Source organism: Catharus ustulatus, chromosome 3, assembly GCF_009819885.2.
Source record: "Catharus ustulatus isolate bCatUst1 chromosome 3, bCatUst1.pri.v2, whole genome shotgun sequence".
NCBI classification, from domain to species: Eukaryota; Metazoa; Chordata; class Aves; order Passeriformes; family Turdidae; genus Catharus; species Catharus ustulatus.
Genome location: NC_046223.1, coordinates 38,454,123 through 38,475,458, shown reverse-complemented (window position 1 = coordinate 38,475,458; position 21,336 = coordinate 38,454,123). Strand labels below are relative to the sequence as shown.

The 21,336-nt window shown below is 41.3% G+C and overlaps 1 protein-coding gene across 1 annotated transcript; it reads left to right on the top strand.

Moving 5' to 3' along the window:
* Positions 1-1,274: 1,274 nt before the first annotated feature.
* FAM98A (family with sequence similarity 98 member A) lies at positions 1,275-20,608 on the top strand. The gene is made up of 9 exons (XM_033055979.2): positions 1,275-1,385; positions 1,582-1,660; positions 4,551-4,699; positions 6,248-6,382; positions 9,882-10,066; positions 12,264-12,344; positions 14,544-14,660; positions 17,063-17,230; positions 18,742-20,608. The coding sequence occupies exons 2-9, from the start codon at positions 1,608-1,610 to the stop codon at positions 19,492-19,494; spliced, it is 1,641 nt and encodes a 546-aa protein (XP_032911870.1). The 5' UTR covers positions 1,275-1,385; positions 1,582-1,607; the 3' UTR covers positions 19,495-20,608.
* Positions 20,609-21,336: the final 728 nt, after the last annotated feature.

The following is a 21,336-nucleotide window of genomic DNA, read 5'->3' as shown; positions in this document are numbered from 1 at the left end:
TGAAATTACCACAAAATCCTCGCTTCTCAACATGTGCAGGACAAAATGAATTTGCCCCATGTACTGCTTGCTCCTGTGAATGCTTTAAAACTCTGTATTTAGGGCAAGAAAAAAAAAGAGCAGGGTCAGTCTGGACGTACTGCCCAGCTTTCTACTTCCACCTGTGCAAGCAAGCTGAACACAACCATCACATAAAACAAAAACAAAACCAAAACCCAAGCAGAACCCTCAAGAACCAAACAAGCAAAAGGTTAGGTCACAAGCTTTCAGCAGCAGTGTTGCATTTGTAAGGAAAATCCTAATCCCCCAGATCTCCAGTTTAGTCTATCCACCCAGGCACAACACCTGAGATACTTTGAATCAAAAATAAAAGGACTAAAAGAAAATCAGGTAATTCTCATCTAGCAGCCCAGCAGTGATAAGGCAGCTTGCCAAAAGCCTTTATATTTTCTTTTTTAAAAAATTGAAGCGGGCTGTGGCTACACTGTACTAGCCACTATACAACTTGCAGCAACTGAGCAGCTGGAAAAAGTGAATGGTGTTACACCCCTCCCCTGCTCCCCGCACCCCTGGTATTTAAAATAATTTTTTTAAAAGCTGACAGAGCGTCGCCTCGAGGAGTTTCCCGGCCAGCACAGTCGGGCAGGCTCAGCCCGCCCAGCGCTGCCTTCAGCATCCCTAAACGCCACGTTCCGACCGGGGCACCGCTGCAGCCCGCGCCGCCGGGCCAGGAAGCAGAGAGAGAAACGATACCCACGGATTCAATTTAGTGATAGAACAGAAACGGTTTCGATTTATTAATTTTATTAATTTTATTAATTTTATTAATTTTATTTATTTTATTAATTTTATTAATTTTATTCGGCGCCGGGCGCCCCCCGCGAACAGCCCTGACGCGCGCAAGGCATGCCGGGATTTGTGGTCCCGGCCGTGCCACGGCGTCCTGCAGGGTGGGGACGCACTCTCGCCCCATGGCGCGGTTTGACCCTTCCGCCGCCCCGTCCTTCCTCCCCCCCTCCCCCGTTGCCGCGACGCCGCTCGCCGCAGCACATTCCTGCGCGGGCTGCGCGGCTCAGAGGGAGGAGTCTTTCTTCCGGGTCTGGCCGCGGTGGCGCCTGAACACAAAAGTGACATCCTTGGCTCGTCCCGGGTTCCTCACCCACAAAAACGGCCCGTTGTCGGGTGTCGCACCCGTGTTCCAGTTTAGCAATGGTGCTTCGCTCGGCGGATAGGCGGAGATCGCCGCCGACGGAGGCGGCGCCGGTCAGGCAGCGGGGCAGGCGGCCCTAGAGAAGTCGAGTGAAGAGTGAGGCTGGGGGCCTGCGGCGCCGCGCTCCCCGCCCTGAGATGCCAACCCGGCAGTCGGCGGCGCAGCTGCGAGCGTGGTGCGTGGGGCTGGGGAAGGAGGGCGGGCATGGGCAGCGCGAGGAGAGGGGTTGCGGCTCCGGGGGCTCTCCCTCACCGCAGGGCAGAGGGTGAGCCTTGAGCTTCCCCGACGAGGCCGGGATGGGCTGGAGAGGGGGGGAATGGCGGGCGGTGAGAGTGCGAGTACTGGTGGCGCTGAGTCCCGCTGTCGCGCAGGTCCACCCCTCGTGCCCCGCCGCAGGATGGAGTTCGAGCTCCTGGAGAACGATGTGCTGGAGTCGCTGGAGGACCTGGGGTACGTGTCCGGAGGTGGGGGTGCGGGGCGCCCCGGCATGGGACACAGCGGCTCGGGGCGGGGCCGCTGTCCATCCGGGGGGCCGCGGCTCGGGGCAGCGCCTGGAATGGTCCCTTTTCATCGGAGCCGTCCCCAGAGCGGGGCTGCTGCTGCTGCCTTAGGCCAGACGGGGCAACTTTTTATCTGCACGGCCTTGGCGAGCGTGTCACTCCTCCCTGCGAGCTGATCGCATTGGTTCTTGGATGCCATCTGGTCCGTTGTTCTTCTGTTCTACACGGCGGCCCTAGCTCAGGGGAGGGTGGGAGGGAATAAAGAGATACGTCAGACAAGAAGGAAACTTTCAGGCTTCATATATAGTGGGGTGCGGGGTGGGGAGAAGTAAAAAGAATTGCAAATGAGCAAGTGCTTATCGTCCTTAAAATTTAAAAAGTGTAATATAGCACACAGAACTTTTGCTCTGTAAACCTGTTACTTTGTCAGAGTTGGTTAAGGTTGCTTAAGTATGAAAGGAAGCGCCTGTAGAACACGTCCTACTGTAAGCTCCTATGTCTGTAGACTGTTGGGAATTCAGAGGACAGGCAGCTACAATTTCACTTCTGCTGCTCGTTCTATGCAAACAGCTGTATTTACTCACATTGGCCCCATTCCCATAAATCACTTTGTAGCTAGAGTCACTATGGTCCAACAAAGATTGTATTTCCAGGCTAAGTTAGTGATGATAGTTGCAAAGCTTGACAAATAGGCTTCTGTTTTGGCAGCTATTACTTTGACTGAAATGTGAAAAGGCAGCTCTGCCACAGTGAAAACACTGTGATTAACTTCTTTTTTCTGTCATATGTTTAAAAGGATACTTGTGGCTTGAAGGAGTTGTGATTTGTGCTCCTGATTATAGACAGAAAATGTTGTTTATTTTTGACATAAATAAGTAAAGCAAACAGTGAAAGTAGATGAGCAAGTAAGTTACAGGAAGCAAAATTGACAATAGTGAAAAAAAGAGAATTTGAAGGATGAAAGATGAGACCTCAGCAATATTGGTAACAACTGGGAAAACTACTGCATGTTTCCAGAGGACTTCTGATTCTTGGTGTCTGGAAAGACTGGGGTGTTCGAGGCTTTATGCTTTGGCAGTAGCTCCATGGCTTTCATGGTTCAACTTATTTTTTTCTCATCAAATATTGAAGATATTTCTAATATATGACTTGATTTGTTCTTATAGCATTGCATGTTAGAGAACTGTTTCTTTTTGTAATTGTGCTGAAGGTGTTCAGATGGTGGCCTCTTGTCTTGTAAATCAGTTTATTGAACTGTTGAAAAAGCAAACAGATGGGATACACAATGTTACAAAAAGAGAGTGTAGCTCGGGAACGTGTACCATTGGCAGAAACAGAAGGAAAAAGCTGCTTGCAGTTAGGAATCTGCAAGTTGGATTATTGGCCAGATTGATGTGTAGCTGAAGTCATAATTATAAGAAATAACACACTCAAGATGTTTTCTCTGTTAAAGAAAAATTCTAGAAAAGGTGCCTCTAGAAGATCTGAGCAGGAACTTAAATCCCAATCTTGCCAAAGCACAAGGTTTGCCATTGCTTCCTTTCTACTTTGGTCTATAACTGGATGCTTCTGTTCTGAGTCCCAGATGTTCCCAGACTACATGTGTAGTGGAACGTCTGTGGGATGGGACTGAAACTTGCTCCAATTAGCCTCTTGAAGTGTCCAGCCTATGTGGTCATGCAGTAGGGTTGTAATACGTGAGATTACAGCTTCCCACCAGCTGCCAGTAGATTAACTGTGTCACAAATCAGGCTGCTCTGTGAGATAGGAGTTATTTTTGAGTGTGGCTTCTTCATTTTACTTGGCTGGAGTAACTGGCCACTGCGGTGAAGGCCAAGTCCTTTGTATGTGGTATTAAGCACAGGAGCAGAGTGAGGAGAATTATATTTCAATTTGAGATGGTTTTTTTATTCCTGAGGTTTACCAAGACTTGCCTGGACTCATTGGATTGTTGTGATGTAGTGGGTGACTTTACCCAGAAGTTTCCAAGAGAGATTTCGGTTGGTTACAGGCACTTTTGGATGTCTTTCTCTTTTGAGTGCAATATATCAAAATAATATTGGACATTTTTTTTTCTAAAATACTCAGGTAAACTCTGACTTGTGCTTCTATCTGGTTAATAAAGCAGCCTTCTTCCTACTCTTCATTCTCCCCCTGAGAGATTATCAGTACACAGATGTCCTGAAAACTGTTTTGTAAGATCTGATCTATAAACTCATGCTTTCTTACACTAGGTCTGATTTTTTGGCTTATTTTGCTTATGCAAAGAACCATTTCCATGAATTTTTCTTGTGTATATTTAGGGAGGTTGGTTTTTAAAGAGAGGATATTGTCATGCAGATCACTTTTGTAATATTTCTATCAAAGGCTTTGTTTTGTAAGGCGGTCCTTTCATATGTGATAGGAAATGACAGAAAAGATGCACTTGTTCAGCAGTAATTATCCAACATACTATAAAGCAGTATGTAGAGCTCAGGAAGGATTCTTTGAGGCTGCAGTTGCCCTGGATAGGTCTGTTGTCACAATATCTTCAGGAGATGGAGGCAGAGAAGTTGCCACTGTACATGGTAACATTCTCCAGGAGGAAACCTTTGATGATGATATTTTGTGACACAGTCTCTTTGATGCTAAATTAATGTGCACACAAATTCTGAGTTTACTGTGATGTTTTCAGTGTGGTTTTTGCTACAGTTCAGTCCAGGAATCAGCACTCCAGGAGATCAGCATTGCAGATATGTTGTGGTTGTAACTCTCAATATGTATACAGCATAAAATAAATCTATCAAAGGACATTGGTCACAACAAACATTAATAAACTGTGCTTTTGTTTTACTTCTCAGTTACAAAGGTCCATTGTTAGACGACGGAGCTCTGGCTCAGGCAGTCTCTCATGGAGCCAGTTCCCCTGAATTCACCAAACTCTGTGCTTGGTTGGTATCTGAGTTACGGCTGTTCTGTAAACTAGAGGAAAACGTGCAGGCAACCAACAGTAAGTAGTCATAACTCCAGCACAAACACGCACTTAATGTGTGTTCTTGCATACCACAGAGATTAGGGCTGGCGATATCTGTAGTACCAGGGAGTGTTGTCTGTACACCGCCAGATTTTGGATATTTTCCATCTCAAATTTGCCTAATGAATAGCCAGTAGAGGTTGAAATAATAGTGGTGATCAAACAGTCTTTCTTCTGAAAACAGCTTTTTCTTTTAATTTTTCAACCGTATTTTTTTTTTAAGTTCTTGGATAGATTTAGGAAAACATTAATGCTAGTGGGGTTTTTATTAGATTGTGAGAATATTTTATTTCCATGCTTCTGTTTGTAATTTTGATGTCAGTAGTACTACTGTTTAAGGTAAATTTCTCATGACTAGAGCAACCATATTTTCTTTTGGCTGTTGTTCCCTTAACTCTATGCTTGCTATGAATTTTTCCCTCTTCATAAAACAATCTGAGAAGGAGCCTGAGAAAGATTGTTTTTCATTTTGGTGGAGGAAGCATACCTTAGCTTTCAAGGAAAAAGTTATTTTCTTGTAATGACATTCTACAGATTAAATTGTTAAATTGATATGATAACCCATATTCCTAAGTATCTAATATATTAACTCATAGTGCCTTTATGAGCCTAGCTTTGTGTTTACTCAGTGGCCAAAGGTTGCTGCCTTTTACATCAGCATCTGTTACTTTGCTTTCTCTCTGTTTCTGACGTGTTCATTCTTTCTTCAAGTGTATTTCATATTCTTTGTGTAATAATACATTATCTCACCCCTTCTGGTAGTATAAGGTTCCTATTCTATGTTTTGTGTAAAAATGCAGTCCAGAAGTCTTCCAACACCTGTTTCAAATTCTTTAAACACAGTGATAGAAACATATTAGCTGGAGTACCATCAGGTCCTATCTTCAGTTAGTATGTCTTGAGTTTGGGAATAGCAGACATTTAGGGTTGAAGTCTCTTTCCGAAAGATAAAAAAATGTTATTTGTCATCACTTTTTTTTTTTACCTAACAAATTCTGATTAGTTTCAGTAATTTTTGACAGAAATATCAGTCAAAGAGTTGATTTACATTAATTATTTTTAAAGGATATTGATATGAAATCAGTTGACAAATGTGAGCTTACAGGGAGAAGTAATAAGTAAAAAGGAGAACTCATAAGCCATATTTATTATTCATGACTTTGTCATAACCATCTGACACATTTGTAATGGGAAGAGATAATTGATATTTAAAATAATGCCTGTAAAATTTATGATGTTTTTAATATTCACTTTCATTGTAGAAGTTGCCAGTGCCTGTCTGTTTTAGCTTGGAAAATTTATCAGTGAAACATAATTTTATATTAATGAAGCATGTCATGGTTCCAAATAGGTTGCACTGTGTCTTGGAGGAACCCAAGAAAAGCACTTCACCTCCATTAAAAACAGGTCTTAATATTAAATAGCAACTCAAGCAAAAGATGTATTTTTTAAATAGCTGATACATTCTAATCATAGTCCCATGTATGTTAGTAGGGAATGAATGATTATTCTTTTCTTTCCGAGGTCCAAATGAAGCAGAGGAATTTCAGCTGGAAATGAGTGGGTTGCTGTCTGAAATGAACTGTCCATATGCGTCATTAACATCAGGAGATGTGACAAAACGCCTTCATAATCAAAAGAACTGTCTCTTGCTGCTTAGTAAGTTAAAAGGGTGCTGGCAAGCAAATCTGGTTTTCTGCAAGATTCATAGTATTGTTTCTTGCACTTAATGAGATACTGGTTTCTTTACCACAATATGCTTACATTGTAGTTACCTAAAAGTATGCATTATTTTTACTGCGATTTACAGCATCAGAATATTGTACTTCTGGATTTACCAGTCAATACATGCCCAGTATATGATGGAAAATACTCTTGAACCTTAACCTTTTTCATATTCACGAGCAAAAAACCTGTCCTATTACTTCTCAAAAGGCACAAGAAAGAGGGAATTATATAAAGACTTCTACCAGAATTTAGCCACTGAACTCTACTTAGCATGGTTGTAAAAATGACCACTAACATCAGACGCATCATAATTTTAGAGGCTCCAGTGTGATGACTTGCAAGGTGCAACAAAACTTGCATTTTTCTACAGTGACAGCAGTTGAAATTGTTATGAAAGAGAGAATGTTTTATCCCAACTCCCAGTTCTTTTGATCATCATTCTTAGTAAACTCCACTGTTGCTTTCTGTTGATTGAAAGGAAATTAGCATTAGCAATGCTGGTGTCTTCCCTTTTCCACCCATCAGATCTCAATAATTAGATTGTTTTCTTTTTTTGCTTATGATATGTTAGAGGAGAAGAAATAGCACTTGAATTTTTAGAAGGTGTTTGATATTCACATGATAAAAACGTACAAGCCTCAGAGTTAAAAACTGTAGCACTAATTTTAATCTAACTTTAAATTCAAGATGAGTTAATGTTTTATTTGCTTCCTCAGTTGCTGCTGATTCTTTAACTAAACCAGAAATTTAGTTCTACCTTTATCTGAGATACATGAAATTATTTACAGAGTAGGTTCCTGTATTTCAACAGTAGGAGAAGGATGATTAGACTTAATCTGAATATTTTTTATAGTATGTTAAAAAATACCAGATGAAGTGAGGTAGTTGCATTCAAAATATTTTGTAGCTCTAACAATCTCCCCTTCAGCTTGTTTTCTGTAAGCCAAACCATTTAATAAATTTGGCTTGTCTGTGACACACAGTTTATCCCAGAGGTCCTTTGGGATGTACGTTTTGGTAATATAAGGCCATGTTCAGGAGCTGAGCTCTGGTATCCCATCTGGCAGGAATACTGTGTTTACTGTCAAATGTGAAATTGCAGTAGTGCCAAGCTCCTTTTTTTGTGTGCCACCATAGTTGCATAGTTTTCTTTAGCTGTGTTAAGTGAACTTACTAGTATCCTGTTGTATGTGAGCCATAAAACTAGATTTTCTCAGGAGAAACAGGATAACCCTCTGTAATGAAATGCCAGGGTATTTTGCATTTTAATGAAATGCAGCACGGTTTGTCACTTGAAAGATGTAGCAGTGTTGCTGGCAGAGGAAAGCACCAAAAAACCCAAGTTGTTAGGACTGATTGTCTTAAGGTGCAGCATCACTAGAATACAATGTTAGGTACTGGCATCTGCAAAAATAAAAAGTACAAGAGTTTCAGGCTGGTTCAGAAGAGCTGTGTAAAAATAATTGCTTTCTAAAGAACATTTGTTTTAGTGATAGACTTAAAAATTTGTGTCATTGTCAGAGGTTGAAGATAGCTTAAATGTGATCTCTAAATTTTTGAAACAAAATTCTCGTGCTAGTTTCTTTTTCAGTAGGCCTGAAAAAAAGTGTAAATAACTGAAAGTTCAATGTAAGAAAAACCTGTATAAAATGTTGCTGAAAGAACCTACAAAGGATGCTTCACTGCTTTATGTATTCTAAGGTTTTATTTATAAGGTATTCTGTATCTTTAACAGACGACATTCTGATCTAGAAGAAATACTGGAGATCATTAAATGCTGTGTTCTTTTCTTAATTTTTGTATCTGTCCCAGTTTTATAAATTACAAGTTTCTTTTGTATAGCCATGGGTTTGCTTCCCTGCTCACACTTTAAAGTTGTGACACCTGAAAACAAAGGGTGTATATATAGTTGTAAATTTGTATCACTGTAAATGATACCTGATGCTGAAATTCTGGGCATATTTCACAGAAACTGTGATTTTAATTTATCTTTTTGTTTGATAAAGGAGTTACAATGTAATTGTAGGCTCCTACAGTTCTGATCTTGAAGAAAACCAGCCAAAACTTCTATTTCATCAGTTACAGCCTTCCTTTCTGAAGATATTGTAAACATGAATTCTCAATAGTACTTCTCAGTGGGATTATTCTTCTACATTTTGCATGGGGAAGTAGAGGAAGAGGAGTAGAGGAGATTCATCCAACATTTCACTTCTCTCTGCTAATTTCCTTGTTTCCTAGAGTCTTAAGAAGTGCTTGCTTGTCTACCCTGAAATGCACATCCCAGTCCCTCATCTTGCTTGTTTCCATGTTCCTAGTTCCCTGTCTTTGCTGGGCAAAACCTGAAGAAAAAGAGCTGTGCTCTCTTGAACTCTAGGATTACCTGCTGGAATTGTGGGGATTTTTTCCAGTCTTTAATTGGTTGTACTAAACCTGTTCTCTGTTGTGTTTCTATCACTGAACTCAGTACAGTAATTTCACGATTATAAGCTGCACCATTTTGACTAAAATTTTGCTCCCACCCCGGAAATGCGGCTTACACTCAGGAGCGGCTAATAGGTGAAAAATTTTCTGAAATTTCCAATCCTGAAAGTGCAGCCGAGGTGCGGAGCCGAGCACCTGCCAGTAAAACCCGGGATTGCGCTATTGTTACAAATTGGTTACTCTGTTGCATGACGGGTGGAGGTGGGTTCTGTGCTGGCAGCACCGGGATGGGGGGGAAGGTGAGGCTTCCTCCTTCAGGCAGCGCAGCCCGGGGGAGAGGCAGGGGGCTCCGTGCTGCCATCCCTGCGGCTCGGGGGGGAGGCAAGGGCGCCCTTCTGCCGGCCCCGTGGCTCGGGGGGGTGGCAGGGGGCCCCCGCCTGTAGCCACCGCCGCAGAACCAGGCAGGTTCTGTCCCTGCCGCCGCGGGTGCCGGTGGGCTCTGTCCCCACCTGCTGCCGCGGGGCAGTGCTGGGCTGGGGCGAGCGAGCCTGGCAGCAGCGACGGCGGGCCCCGAGTGGCCCTGCCGAGCGGCAGCGCCGAACCGGGGCCACCTGGCCCTGTTGGCAGCCCCGAGCGGGCCGAGCCCACACGGCCAGAGCAGAGCCAGTAAACCCCGCGATCCCACGATTCTATTACTATTTTGCAACTTTGTTGCACGCAGGTCCTCGCTGCGAACAACAGAGCGGCTTATAATCAGGTGCGGCTTGTGTATGGACAAAGAACAAAATGTTGCCGACACCCGGAGATGCGGCTTATAGTCTGTGCGGCTTGTAATCGTGAAATTACTGTAATTGTAAATATGGGTGTTCTGTAGATAGAAAATTTCTATCCCTCACTCTATCTGAAACAGTCCATTTGCACATTTGTTGGTTGTAAGCACTTGAGTTTTCACTAGCTCTAAAATAACTCTACTATATCTGATGGTCAAATCTGATTTTTCTTACCCCAGCATACCTCATCTCTGAACTGGAAGCTGCCAGAATGCTGTGTGTAAATGCCCCTCCTAAAAAAGCCCAGGAAGGAGGTGGCAGTGAAGTCTTTCAGGAGCTAAAAGGCATCTGTATTGCTTTAGGCATGTCCAAGCCTCCCGCCAACATAACGATGTTCCAGTTCTTCAGCGGAATTGAAAAAAAAGTAAGATCCAAAAGAATTAAAACTAGAATATTTATGATGTTATTGTTTTGATTGAAAATAGTTCTGCTATCTGGGCGAAGTTTGCCTCTTGTGAAACTCCGGTATTTGAATTGTGAAGGAGAGTTAATGTTTTACTGCATATGCAAAGAGTCAGAATTTTGAAAATTATTTTAAAGGCTTTTTCCAAGCCAAGGCATGGGGTCAGGGACTACTGCTATCATCGCCTTCCAGGGTGACAGCTCTAGGTTTTGATGGCATCACTTGTTACAGAAGTCATAGAAAATGCTCAGCATAGGCCTCAGGAAGAATGTTAAAGAGAAATGGTTTTTGAGAAATAGACCTAGACAAATTTATTTGGGAACCTGGTGTTTTAAAGATGTTTTGGTTAAAAGGTGGTGTAACTAAAGTAAAACACCTTTTCCTTAAGACTTCGTCAATTCTTGTGATTCCATTTATTTTTATTCCTTGCATGTGTGTGTTCTCCAGGCTGTTGTGATTTAAAAAAAAAATTACTTTTGAGTAACTTTCATAAATTTCATAAAGGGAAATTAAATGGAGTGGACTGTCCAGTGCACAGTCCAAGGGTCAGGGGCAGAAAGTTTTTAAATCACATTTAGTGACTTGATTTGCAGGATAGGGGAGAGCAGAACAGCTTTAAAGAACTGATATGGGTCCCTTCCAATTCTGTGATTGGAAAGCTCCCCAAAACACTTGCCAAGTTTGAATGACCTTTTAGTTTGCATTTTGCTCAAACAAAACCAAGAAACTGAAAAGAGTATTTTGTTTCTGTGCAAGATACCCATTTGTTTTGATCAGTTCAAGAAGAGGAGGAGGATGCTTTTCTATTAGAAGTCAAGGTGTAGAATGGAAGCAGTTTGTTTTCTGGTTTTGGAATTGTTTTGGATGCTACACAGACACATAAGAAATGCTGTGCTTTTATTTTATATAAAAGGTAGAAAATACTCATAATGGACAATTCTAGGAAACTTTGCTGTTGAGACTCTAAAAATACAGAATGTAAAGTAGATTAAAATCCTTTTAATCTGGGAATTATGTTTTCGTAACATACTTCTCTTTTACACTGTCTAGTAAGATTAAATGAATATTCTCTCAATGACTTAAATAAACCTCCCTCCTCCTTAACTGTCTTTACAGCAAAATGAAATACAAGCAAGAATTTCTAACCCATAGTTTTAGCAGAAATTGTATGTAACTAGTGTTTACAGTCTGAATGCCTCAAATGTTAGCAGTATTTGAGAATGAGAAAGTAAAGCTGACTAATAACTGAAAAACTTATTTCACTTTGTAAATGAAAATGCATCACAGTGTTCTTGTTTTTAAAAAGTGAGTCTTAGAGTGGCAATATTCTGATTTAATGTGTGAAAATCAAGCTAACTTTTTCTTCACACATACAGTACAGTTTGGAGTAGGATCTTTGTGTAGTTGGCCCTCTTTGTTAATGATCCACCACATTAAAAAAAGGAACTGCTGATATTTGAATGAGCTGCCTCTGCTGTTTGAAAGCACATAGGTTTAAAATCTTAAATAAATTTGACTCAGAACTGTTGGAAAACCAGGTCACTGAATGTGTTAGATCACATGCTGGCATGAACAGGTTGGTGGTTTTTTTTTTCAAACTACTTTGGAAGTTTTTATCACTGCTACTCCATTTCTTCCCATTTGCAGTCCTAAGAGATTTTGAGATGGGATAGATAATTCAAGTTGTGCCTAGACTCCTAAAACGCAAGTTAGATTTAAAATTTCATACAAAAGATTTTTCTCCTTTTGATTGTAAAGAGGGGTACTTCTTTGGGTCTTATTATATTTCACATAGTCTTATTATAAACTTTTTGATACAAATGTGGTTTTTTTTTTTTTCTGGATTAAAGAGAGCATGTGTAGAATAATCCCTCTGGCTTCAAGAGTAGCAGTACCTCATGGTGTCTTTGTTTTAAATGTAGATCTATTCTTCATTCCCTAATCTTAATTTTTAAATAATTAGAGCTGAGACTTCCAGAAATCTAAAAACAGTTGCGTTGCAAAACAAGTGTGCTTGACTCTGTTCCAGAGAAAATAACTTGATATTGGAGGTTGCTGTGTCATGCCTTTCACTGCCCAACAGTCCTGTCCTTTAATTTGAATCTTGAAAAACTAATTTTTTTAGCCAAAGCTTATATTTTTATATGTGTCCTAACAGCTGAAGGAAACTCTAGCAAAAGTTCCACCTAATCATGTTGGAAAACCTTTATTGAAGAAACAACTGGGACCAGCTCACTGGGTGAGTAGTTGCAGGTGTTGGAGCCCATTTCCCTTTTTCAAGTATACAGAGTATTGATCTTGATTCTGTGTTGCAAAATGGTGTTTCTCTTTCTGAAGACAAGAAAATAATTTCTTGCAGTATAATGTATATGTTGGTGTACTAAATGTACAGCATCTGATAGGATCTTAGATTCATGAATCTCTAGGTCAAGTGCAGGCCAAATTTTTGCAAAATGAGAGATCTGAGGAATGAGGTGGTCCTGACTATCATGCTTGTGCAGTAGCTTAAACCTTCCTCTCCTGCTCTTTGCCAGCACCGTGTGACCTAGTCCTGCTGAGATGGTGTCATGCCTGCTTCTGGGGCTTCTTTTTAGCTAAATTGTGAGTTTGTTCATAATGTCCCCCTCTTTTTCTCATTTGGAGTAGTCTGCTTCCTTCCTAGCCTCTCCAAGAGGCAGTGAGTATGCAGGAAGGAGCTGGGAGAGACATTGTACACCCAGGCTGTGCAGCCATCATCTTCTCCAGCTGGGATTTGTCACCTGCTGTACTAGGAGTGTGGTGTCTGGATTAATCATTGTTGCTGCACCAAGTTCAAAGCCATGGCTGCTGTTGCAAGACTTCAGGTCTCTCTTGTCTCTTCTGCAAAAGGCTGAAGCACGTCTTCTCCCAGCAGTCTACTTCCTTCAGTGCTTGTATTGTTGGGACTGAAAGTGGACCCCGCTGCCCGCACCTCCAGCCAGGCCTCTTTAAATAAGTAATTTCACGATTATAAGCCGCCCCATTTTGACTAAAATTTTGGTCCGAACCCAAAGTGCTGCTTATAATCAGGTGCGGCTTATATACGGACAAAGAACAAAAAGTTGCTGTTTTAGTTTGGAGGACAGGTGTCTGCTGAGAAAGGCAGTAACTTCTCTTTGAAATGGAGAATGTAAACCCCCTCCCTCCAAATTATTATAATTTTGAAATCAAGGGACTTTCAGGCAAAGATAAGGGAATTAGAAATAACAGTTCTTTTCTAGGGAAATTAAAATAGAAATACAGTACTACAAAGAAACAAACTCCAAACCCTGACAAAGTCAGAGTACAACCTGACACCCCATCAGGCAGGGTGTTGGTAGCAGTCCCATTAAATGGTGGCTGCATCCTCCTACAGTGACAGATGTGATTCAGTTGGAGCAGTGCTCCTGCAGAAGGTGCAGTTTCCCTCCAGAGGTCCAGTGGTGATGAGGAGAAATCCGGTTTTCCTCTGGAGTCCAGTGAAGAAAGGGGCTCCCTTAGTGTCCCAAAACCTCTGTTTAATCTTGGTAAGAAATGTTGGGCTCTTCCCCCTGGCTGGAGCAACTTCCAATGGGATGCAGTAATTTTATCAGTCCCACAGTGGGACTCAATGGGCCATTAGCAGAAAATGACTCGCTGGAGGAAGGATGGGTTGTGAAAAGATAAAGAACAATGCCCTGCCTGGTTTCAATGCATGACCCATTAGCAGAATATCTGCTGTGGAGCTAAGGATCACTGCCCCCACCCTCAACAGATGGTGATAGAATAGATACCTTTTATCACACTCTGTATTGTAACATGCGGCTTATAATCAGGTGTGGCTTATGTATGGACAAAGAATGAAAAGTTGCTGGCACCCAGAAGTGCGGTTTATACTCGGTGCGGCTTGTAATCGTGAAATTACTGTGCATTTATTATTTCCCTGCTCTAACTAAACCACTGTCTTCTACCAAGTGTTTCTCTCTTTTTCCTATGGAACCCTTTCTTATTTTGCCTGTATGCAGATTGTGCTTTAATCAAGATCCTCTTACAGTACTGTACTTACTTTTAGTCCTTTATCTTTGCTCTATCTTTGTCCTTAAGCTTACTTGTTTTTAAGAAGGCGCGTCCTGTTTCTGAGGAGTTACATATGCCCTTGCTTCAGCTTGTTACCTGTAGTATCTTCTCACCTTTGCTTCACTGTCCTGGAGGATGTAGAGAAATGCCTCAGCAGTGTGTGCAGTTTTTGTGCTCTTAGAAATGGTAGAAGGCTGAACATAAGCCTTGAAAACTTCAGGAAAATAATATCAGGCATAGCTTTGCTGTTGGGTCCACTTGACAAGGTAGATAATTGCAGTCTTAAGCCCTGCATCATATCTGTGTCATGCTCTATTCCATCCACGTAGTTTATTAAGTAGAAACACTTTAAACTATAGATTATGCTTGCACTTTTTTGTTTCAGGAAAAAATTGAAGCAATTAATCAAGCCATAGCCAATGAATACGAAGTCCGAAGAAAACTGTTAGTCAAACGTTTGGACGTTACTGTGCAATCCTTCGGCTGGTCAGATAGAGCTAAGGTATGGACAACTTGCTGTGAAGTCCTGGTTGATGGTAACCCTTTATGATAAGTATCTCTGGAAAACTGCATCGTTTTGTCTTTCATGAGTCAAAAGTCATCACAGGAATTGTCTGGTTTTGTTTTGAGTTTCTAAAGAAGTTTATGACCGTGGAAGATGCTTAAAAATATTTTAATTTTTAATATTTTTTAAAACTGATTTGTTCGATTTTAAATCAGTCTGTAAAATGAGAAGTCAGACTGTGTGTAACTACACATCAAAGCCACTGGAAAAAGTAGAGATTACTGAGCCAACTGTGTTCAGAGTAGCATAATATGAACCATTAAGTGCTGTGTCTTGTGTGATGGTAGAAAAACATCTTCCTGTTGACCATCCCTTATCTTACTTTGTGCTGTCCACAGCGATAAGATTTCCTTAACTCAAAGTGTGTCTGCAATCACAGCTCCACAGATGCACGTGAGAAAAGCTGCTAAGGCACTACTTGTTCTTACCTCATAGACGGGGTAATGCTTTACGTGCTTCTTTTGTCTTTGAACTGTGCAAATGACTTTGACATGAGATCTATTTTCCCTTGAGTACGTGATACATATTCTGCTTTTAGAAATAATTGCATGGTTTCCATATTTCCTGTGCCTCAAAAATTGCAGGATTTTAAAAAATAGTACATATAATTTATTTTCCAGGACTAAGCCAGATCTGCTAACATGGTGTTAAATATGCTGCTGACAGTGTTTGAGACTGAGTTACTAGCGCTAAACTGTGACACATAGAATGTTGAGAACATCAAGTAGTTTTTCTTGATAAGTGTTTTTTCAAAAAGCAACTATACTTTAATAATAAACTGTGACCTGTCCCATTTTCTTTCATCATCTGGGTAGGACTTCTGCTGGTGCACTCTCTATTAAACCTTGTATTCTTCAGGCTTTTTAGTTGATAACTGAGAAACTAGCTGACTGTTTAAATATTTTCATAGTGAATAAAAAGGAGCAAAAATGTGAATTATGTTTTAAAACCAGGGATTTCTAATTGTGTTACAGCTTTGGCACCTTTATCTGTATGGTTTTGGTTTTTTTCTAGGAATTCTTAGATATTTTTGAACTTTACTAGCTACACAAAATATTTTCACAAAACCCACAAATTGTGTGTATGCATTTTTATCTATTAAAATGCAAGTATTTTTTAGAAGTATAACAGTACAAATTTGGAGAATGTTGCTGTAGTATTTCAGTCATACAATACAGTTTTTTTAACAGTAACTTTTAGCAAGATGCTAATTCTCTTTTTTTATTTGAAAAGTATTAGAATATCAATAGTATGACTAAATAACCACTTCTCCAGATAGAGGAAACACCAGGGAAAAAAAACCCTTGCAAAACCCTATTATTAGGGATTTTTTTAAAGATAAAATTTCGAGTTTAATCTAAGTATCATAGGACCCAAAATACTGTGCTCAGAGCTCAGTCAAACTTACCAGGGAAAAACACAGTAGTACTCTGGTGAATACCTTTAGCCAGTGTCATATTCCACTTTTTTGCCTTTGGATGGAAAATGAGATTTTAGGATTTTAAAATGTACTCCTAAGTTTTTGCACTGTTAAGATAAGTTGGAAAACCTGGTTTGCCTGTCCCCACTGCCATCATCTGTATTCAGATGGCAGTCTGGTTTATCCTAACTGCATCACACATTATACTCTGTTGATAACTGGGAGAGATGTAACTTGTGTAGTAGCTCATGTGGTAGCACAGATTTCTTCTGTGTCTCAGCTGGAAAACTTTTGAGGTGTTCCAAAAAAGCCGGACTGAAAGCTGAAAGGCAGTAGAGGAAGAGACATTGCATACAAGGCAAAGTTGAGTGTAGAATCTCCTTTCTAGCTCTTCACCCTATTGGTGCTTTATCTTTGTGAAGAAGCTGACTGGAATGAAGAGTGAAAAGAGCTAACAGGACCTTTTTCTGCTGCTAAGTGTTGGAGATGGGGTGATATTGGCCCAGCTGGAATGGGTGCACATCAGGATGAAGGCACAGAAGGAGGTCTGGAGGCTAAACACAGATGTGTTTCCCTTTCAGTATCTTCTGGATTCTAGCAGTAATTAATTTAACTACATGGCACACTTCTATTCTGTGTTTGACTGCCTGGAAGTAATACATGTATATATTATTAAAATTGTCAGCTCATTGGTGTCTTTTTCAGTCAGAACTGTGTTTCCTATTTACTTAAGAAATTAATATGACAAATGCTAGTTTTATTGAAGTAATCCTCAGTTATAAAGTGATTCTCAGTAATTTTATATTATCTTTTTGTTGTGTTTGTAGTAGTGGCTTGTTATGCAGTGCTGGTTTCATTCTTTTGATGAGATGTCCCATTGCTTTAACTGACTGGGTTTCATTTTTCTTTGCTTCAACAGAGTCAAACAGAAAAACTGGCTAAAGTCTACCAGCCAAAACGTGCCCTCTTATCTACTAAGTGCACTATATCAATTGCAAATCTCTTGGCAGCTCGGCAAGATCTGTCAAAGATTATGAGAACGAGCAGCGGGTCCATACGAGAGAAGACTGCATGTGCCATTAATAAGGTACCTTTGGTGACAAATGGCTTGTTCTTTTAGGAATATTAAGTAACCTTAATGTAGTAATAAATCCTACTTTTTTTCAGGATTACAAGTGGAATTTGGAAAGAAAGGATAAGAAACTTGGTGTTTATGTATTCCAGATAATGCATCAGTGGATTATGGATAGTGCAGTTTCAGCTGTTGAGATTCACAGTGTCTTTTCTTTGGGGCAGTAAAAATTGCTGAAATACCTTGGATTACTTTCAGTGGGAGTTGGCCTGCTTTGTTTTACCAGAATTACTGAAGCCATTACCCTACTCTGCCTGATTCTGTCACCCTGTCTAAAATAGCACCTACATAGTAACTGTTTCTGGTCTGTGTAAATAGAATGTACTAAGATCACAAGGCAAGGATCCCACAAATTTCATTGCCCTGCGTACACAAATAGATTACAGTCAAGTGTCTAGTTCTAATAATGACATAGAAGAAACATGACTTTAGACTAAACAATTTACCTTGTTTCAAAAATTATGATTTTACAAGAGTAATAGGCTCATGAAAGTATATGTACTGAACTTGCGGCTCAGTAGCTTTGTACAGCAGCATACTTGGTGCTTGAAATTATGGGGACAGGTGCATGCTCTGCTGCCTTTTGAGTACCTACTGTACCTCAGGTAAAGTTCTAATTGATTTAAGAGATAGTAATGGTGTGCTGATTTGTCCCCAGCCCATTTAACCCAAGTAATTTCTGCACCTTTTAGTGTTGTTGATGTGTAAGAAATTAAGTAGTAAGACAGGTTGACTCTGTCGTCAGACTGTATGCATGTTTTAGTAGGAATGCAGTACTGCCCTGCTGCTGATGCATAATCTGTTAGCTTACCTCCATTACCAACATTAAATGTTTTCCAAGACAGTATCATAAAATAGCAAAGTAACGTCTTTCCATGAAGTTCCTTTGTTATATTGTTTTAAAACTTCAAGCAGTACAAATGTCCTATCCTGTTTTTTTGCCTTGCTAGGTTTTTAAGGTCGCACCATCCTTAGACAGCTAAAGACCTCTAGAGACTTGTTCCACTCTGATCAGTGCTTCTTGTACCTGTCTGTTGTTAAGTTTCTACATATCCTCAATAGAAAAAATAGAATTTTTTTCCCTTTATTTACCAAGTCAATGGCTTCTACAGCAACTCAGAGCACTAGCTGAGAGAGATTGTGTTGCATTGTACTTGAGCTTATTTGAGTTCAGCACTCTGCACTAATAGTTAAAGTGAGACTGTTGATGCTGCCCATGGTGGTGCCTGCTGTTTGAACACAAAGCACAGGTCTCCTGACTTGTCTTGCTAGCAGTGCTTCAACTACTAGATAATCCCTGTTTAACTTTTATTAACTAGAGGCAGAGGTCTCTCACATTCAAATAGACAAAATTTGCCTTTGGATGTAAAAACTTGGAGTGGGTGCTGTCAGTTGTGTGTGTCAGTAAATGTGACTCTTGTGTGAGGTGTGTCAATTCCTATGCAGTGTTCCCTTTCCCTTTGCAGGTGCTAATGGGCAGAGTGCCTGACAGAGGAGGAAGGCCCAATGAAATTGAACCTCCGCCTCCTGAGATGCCACCATGGCAGAAAAGACCAGAGGGTGGCTCGCAGCAAGGCGGTGGCAGAGGAGGAAGAGGTGGCTACGACTCTTCCTATGGAGGGCGGGGAGGTTACGACCATGGGGGTCACGACCGAGGAGGAAGAGGAGGCTATGACTCATATGGAGGGCGAGGAGGTCATGAACAAGGAAGCCATGATCGAGGGGGACGAGGAGGACGTGGTGGTTATGATCATGGTGGCAGAGGAGGAGGAAGAGGAAACAAGCTTCAAGGAGGCTGGACAGATGGTGGAAGTGGTGGCTACCAGGATGGTGGTTACAGGGAGAGCAACTACAGAGATGCAGGTTTTCAAACAGGTGGCTACCATGGTGGTGGTGGTGGTGGCTACCAAGGAGGAGGCTATGGTGGCTACCAGTCGTCTTCTTATTCTGGAAGTGGCTACCAAGGGGGTGGTGGTGGTGGTTACCAGCAAGACAACAGATACCAAGATGGTGGCTCCCACAGTGATCGAGGGGGTGGGCGTGGAGGAGGGAGGGGTGGCCGTGGTGGTCGTGGTGGCCGAGGAGGTCAAGGAGGCGGCTGGGGGGGCAGAGGTGGACAGAACTTTAATCAAGGAGGGCAGTTTGAGCAGCACTTCCAGCATGGAGGTTATCAGTATAATCAGTCTGGCTTTGGACAAGGAAGACACTTCACCAGCTGAGGCTGCTCAAAATTTACACTTCAGCAGAGCTCACATAATAGAAACCTGGTTTTAGAGGCCTGAATTAAATGCTGCTTGAATTAGTACAGGTTTGTACACAATAGGTAGAATCTCTTTGGGTGGGATGTTTTGCATAGAGCAAAGCACAACTTTGTGTAGACCTACCCACCCACCTCTACCTGTCTGAATGAAAGACATTGTCACTACCCCCTGCACCCTAAACATAACTAATAGCCATGCTTTTTGGATGTTGGACTGGTTCCCTCTGCTAAAAACACTTTTGTTCTAAATGTGCCTGCTGTGTTTGCCTTCTATTTTGATTTGGAGAAATACCAAGACCTGTCAAATTTGTCTATTACAGTACACAGTAGAACTTTTGCATTTTCTCCCCCAAATTATTGTTGAGTTTCACATTCTAAACCGGTCCAGAGTGTTCTTTTGGGTTTGCTGACCTCTTGTTTCAGTCACGGTGATGTTACAGCGCGTGTGTGCGCACAGGGAACTCCTCTGACAAACAGGGTTTTGTGTTATCTGAGCTCTACTGTGGACGCCATGTTCAGTAGCCTTATCTCCCGCTAAACAACGTTTTCCTACCCGCTCAACTCCGAAGACTGACCGCCGCCAAAATCTGCAAAGATCATTTCAAACTAAGCTAAATTGTGAACCGATAGTGTGTGTAGGCCTGTAGTTAGGTGTAGCAATTCAAACTGACCTGCATCCATCCAAAACAAGTTGCTCCTCCTCCAAACCTAATTTTTACTTGAAATCAGCTAGACGAAATGACAAACTGAAGTTTATTTTATTTGCGAGTTAGTACCACTGTCTCAGCAAATCTAGGGCAATTTGTTTTGGGGGTTGTCTATTTAAAGAAATGCACTACGGCCTGGGAAGATTAGTTCCTGCCTGGAGGAAGCCCTTTTATTATTGCTGCAGAAAACAAAACCTGGCTGAGTTTGGTGTTCTAATGTTTGGGTTTTTTTCTTTACTGAAAGCCACATAATGCTTCTTGCTGGGTTTTTTTTGTGTACATAAACATTGTCAAAAAGCTGTGAAAGAAAATGGCTGAAGGTGTGCTGTTGTATAAAAGGTGAGCAATAAAAGTATCTGTATGTTCTGTTTGCTTTAGTTTCTTTTCCTTGACAGTAAAAAGCAATGGCTACGGTAGCTGTGAATCCGTGGGGATTTCTGTCTTCATCTTTTTTTATTTTAATCTATTTTATATTTTGTAGTTGTCCCAGCTGTAACATGCATTCTGCCCTTTGAGGAGCTGTCAGAGCAGGAGTAGGTGGGAGGAACTGATCTTTGTTGCTGTGACTTTTGTTCTGTTCCTCCCTCTGTCCTGGTAGAGCAGCTCGTAGTACTCTCTCTTGCTGTGTAAAGGCTGTGTGAGCACAAGTCTCCCGGGTTATGCTCCTGCATGCCACGTGAACTTGGCATGCTGTTTCTGGGAACTTCTTGCTGCATTCCAGCCTTGTGGAAATGTAGGTTCTTGCTACTGCGCTCAGATCACTGTAGCAGAGGCTGTGATTATGGCAGAGTCTACCTGTTTTGTCCTTGAAGATGAATCCACATTGATGCAGGCAGGGAGTTCCATGGCTTACAGTATTAGCCAAGTACAATATGAGTGTCTGAGAGAATCTCTGTAATGCTGGTGTTGCTGTAATTCAAGGTCATCATGTAAATAAGCTAAAATCCATTATTTAGAACTGGTTTACCTGTATTTCATGCCACAGTCAACCTGAAAATCTGTCTGATTTATTGCGACCACTAGATGCTGCTAGCGATTCACGGGTTTGGAAGCAAAGGTCCCTGAGAAAGGCTCTTGGGAATCTGACTTAATGG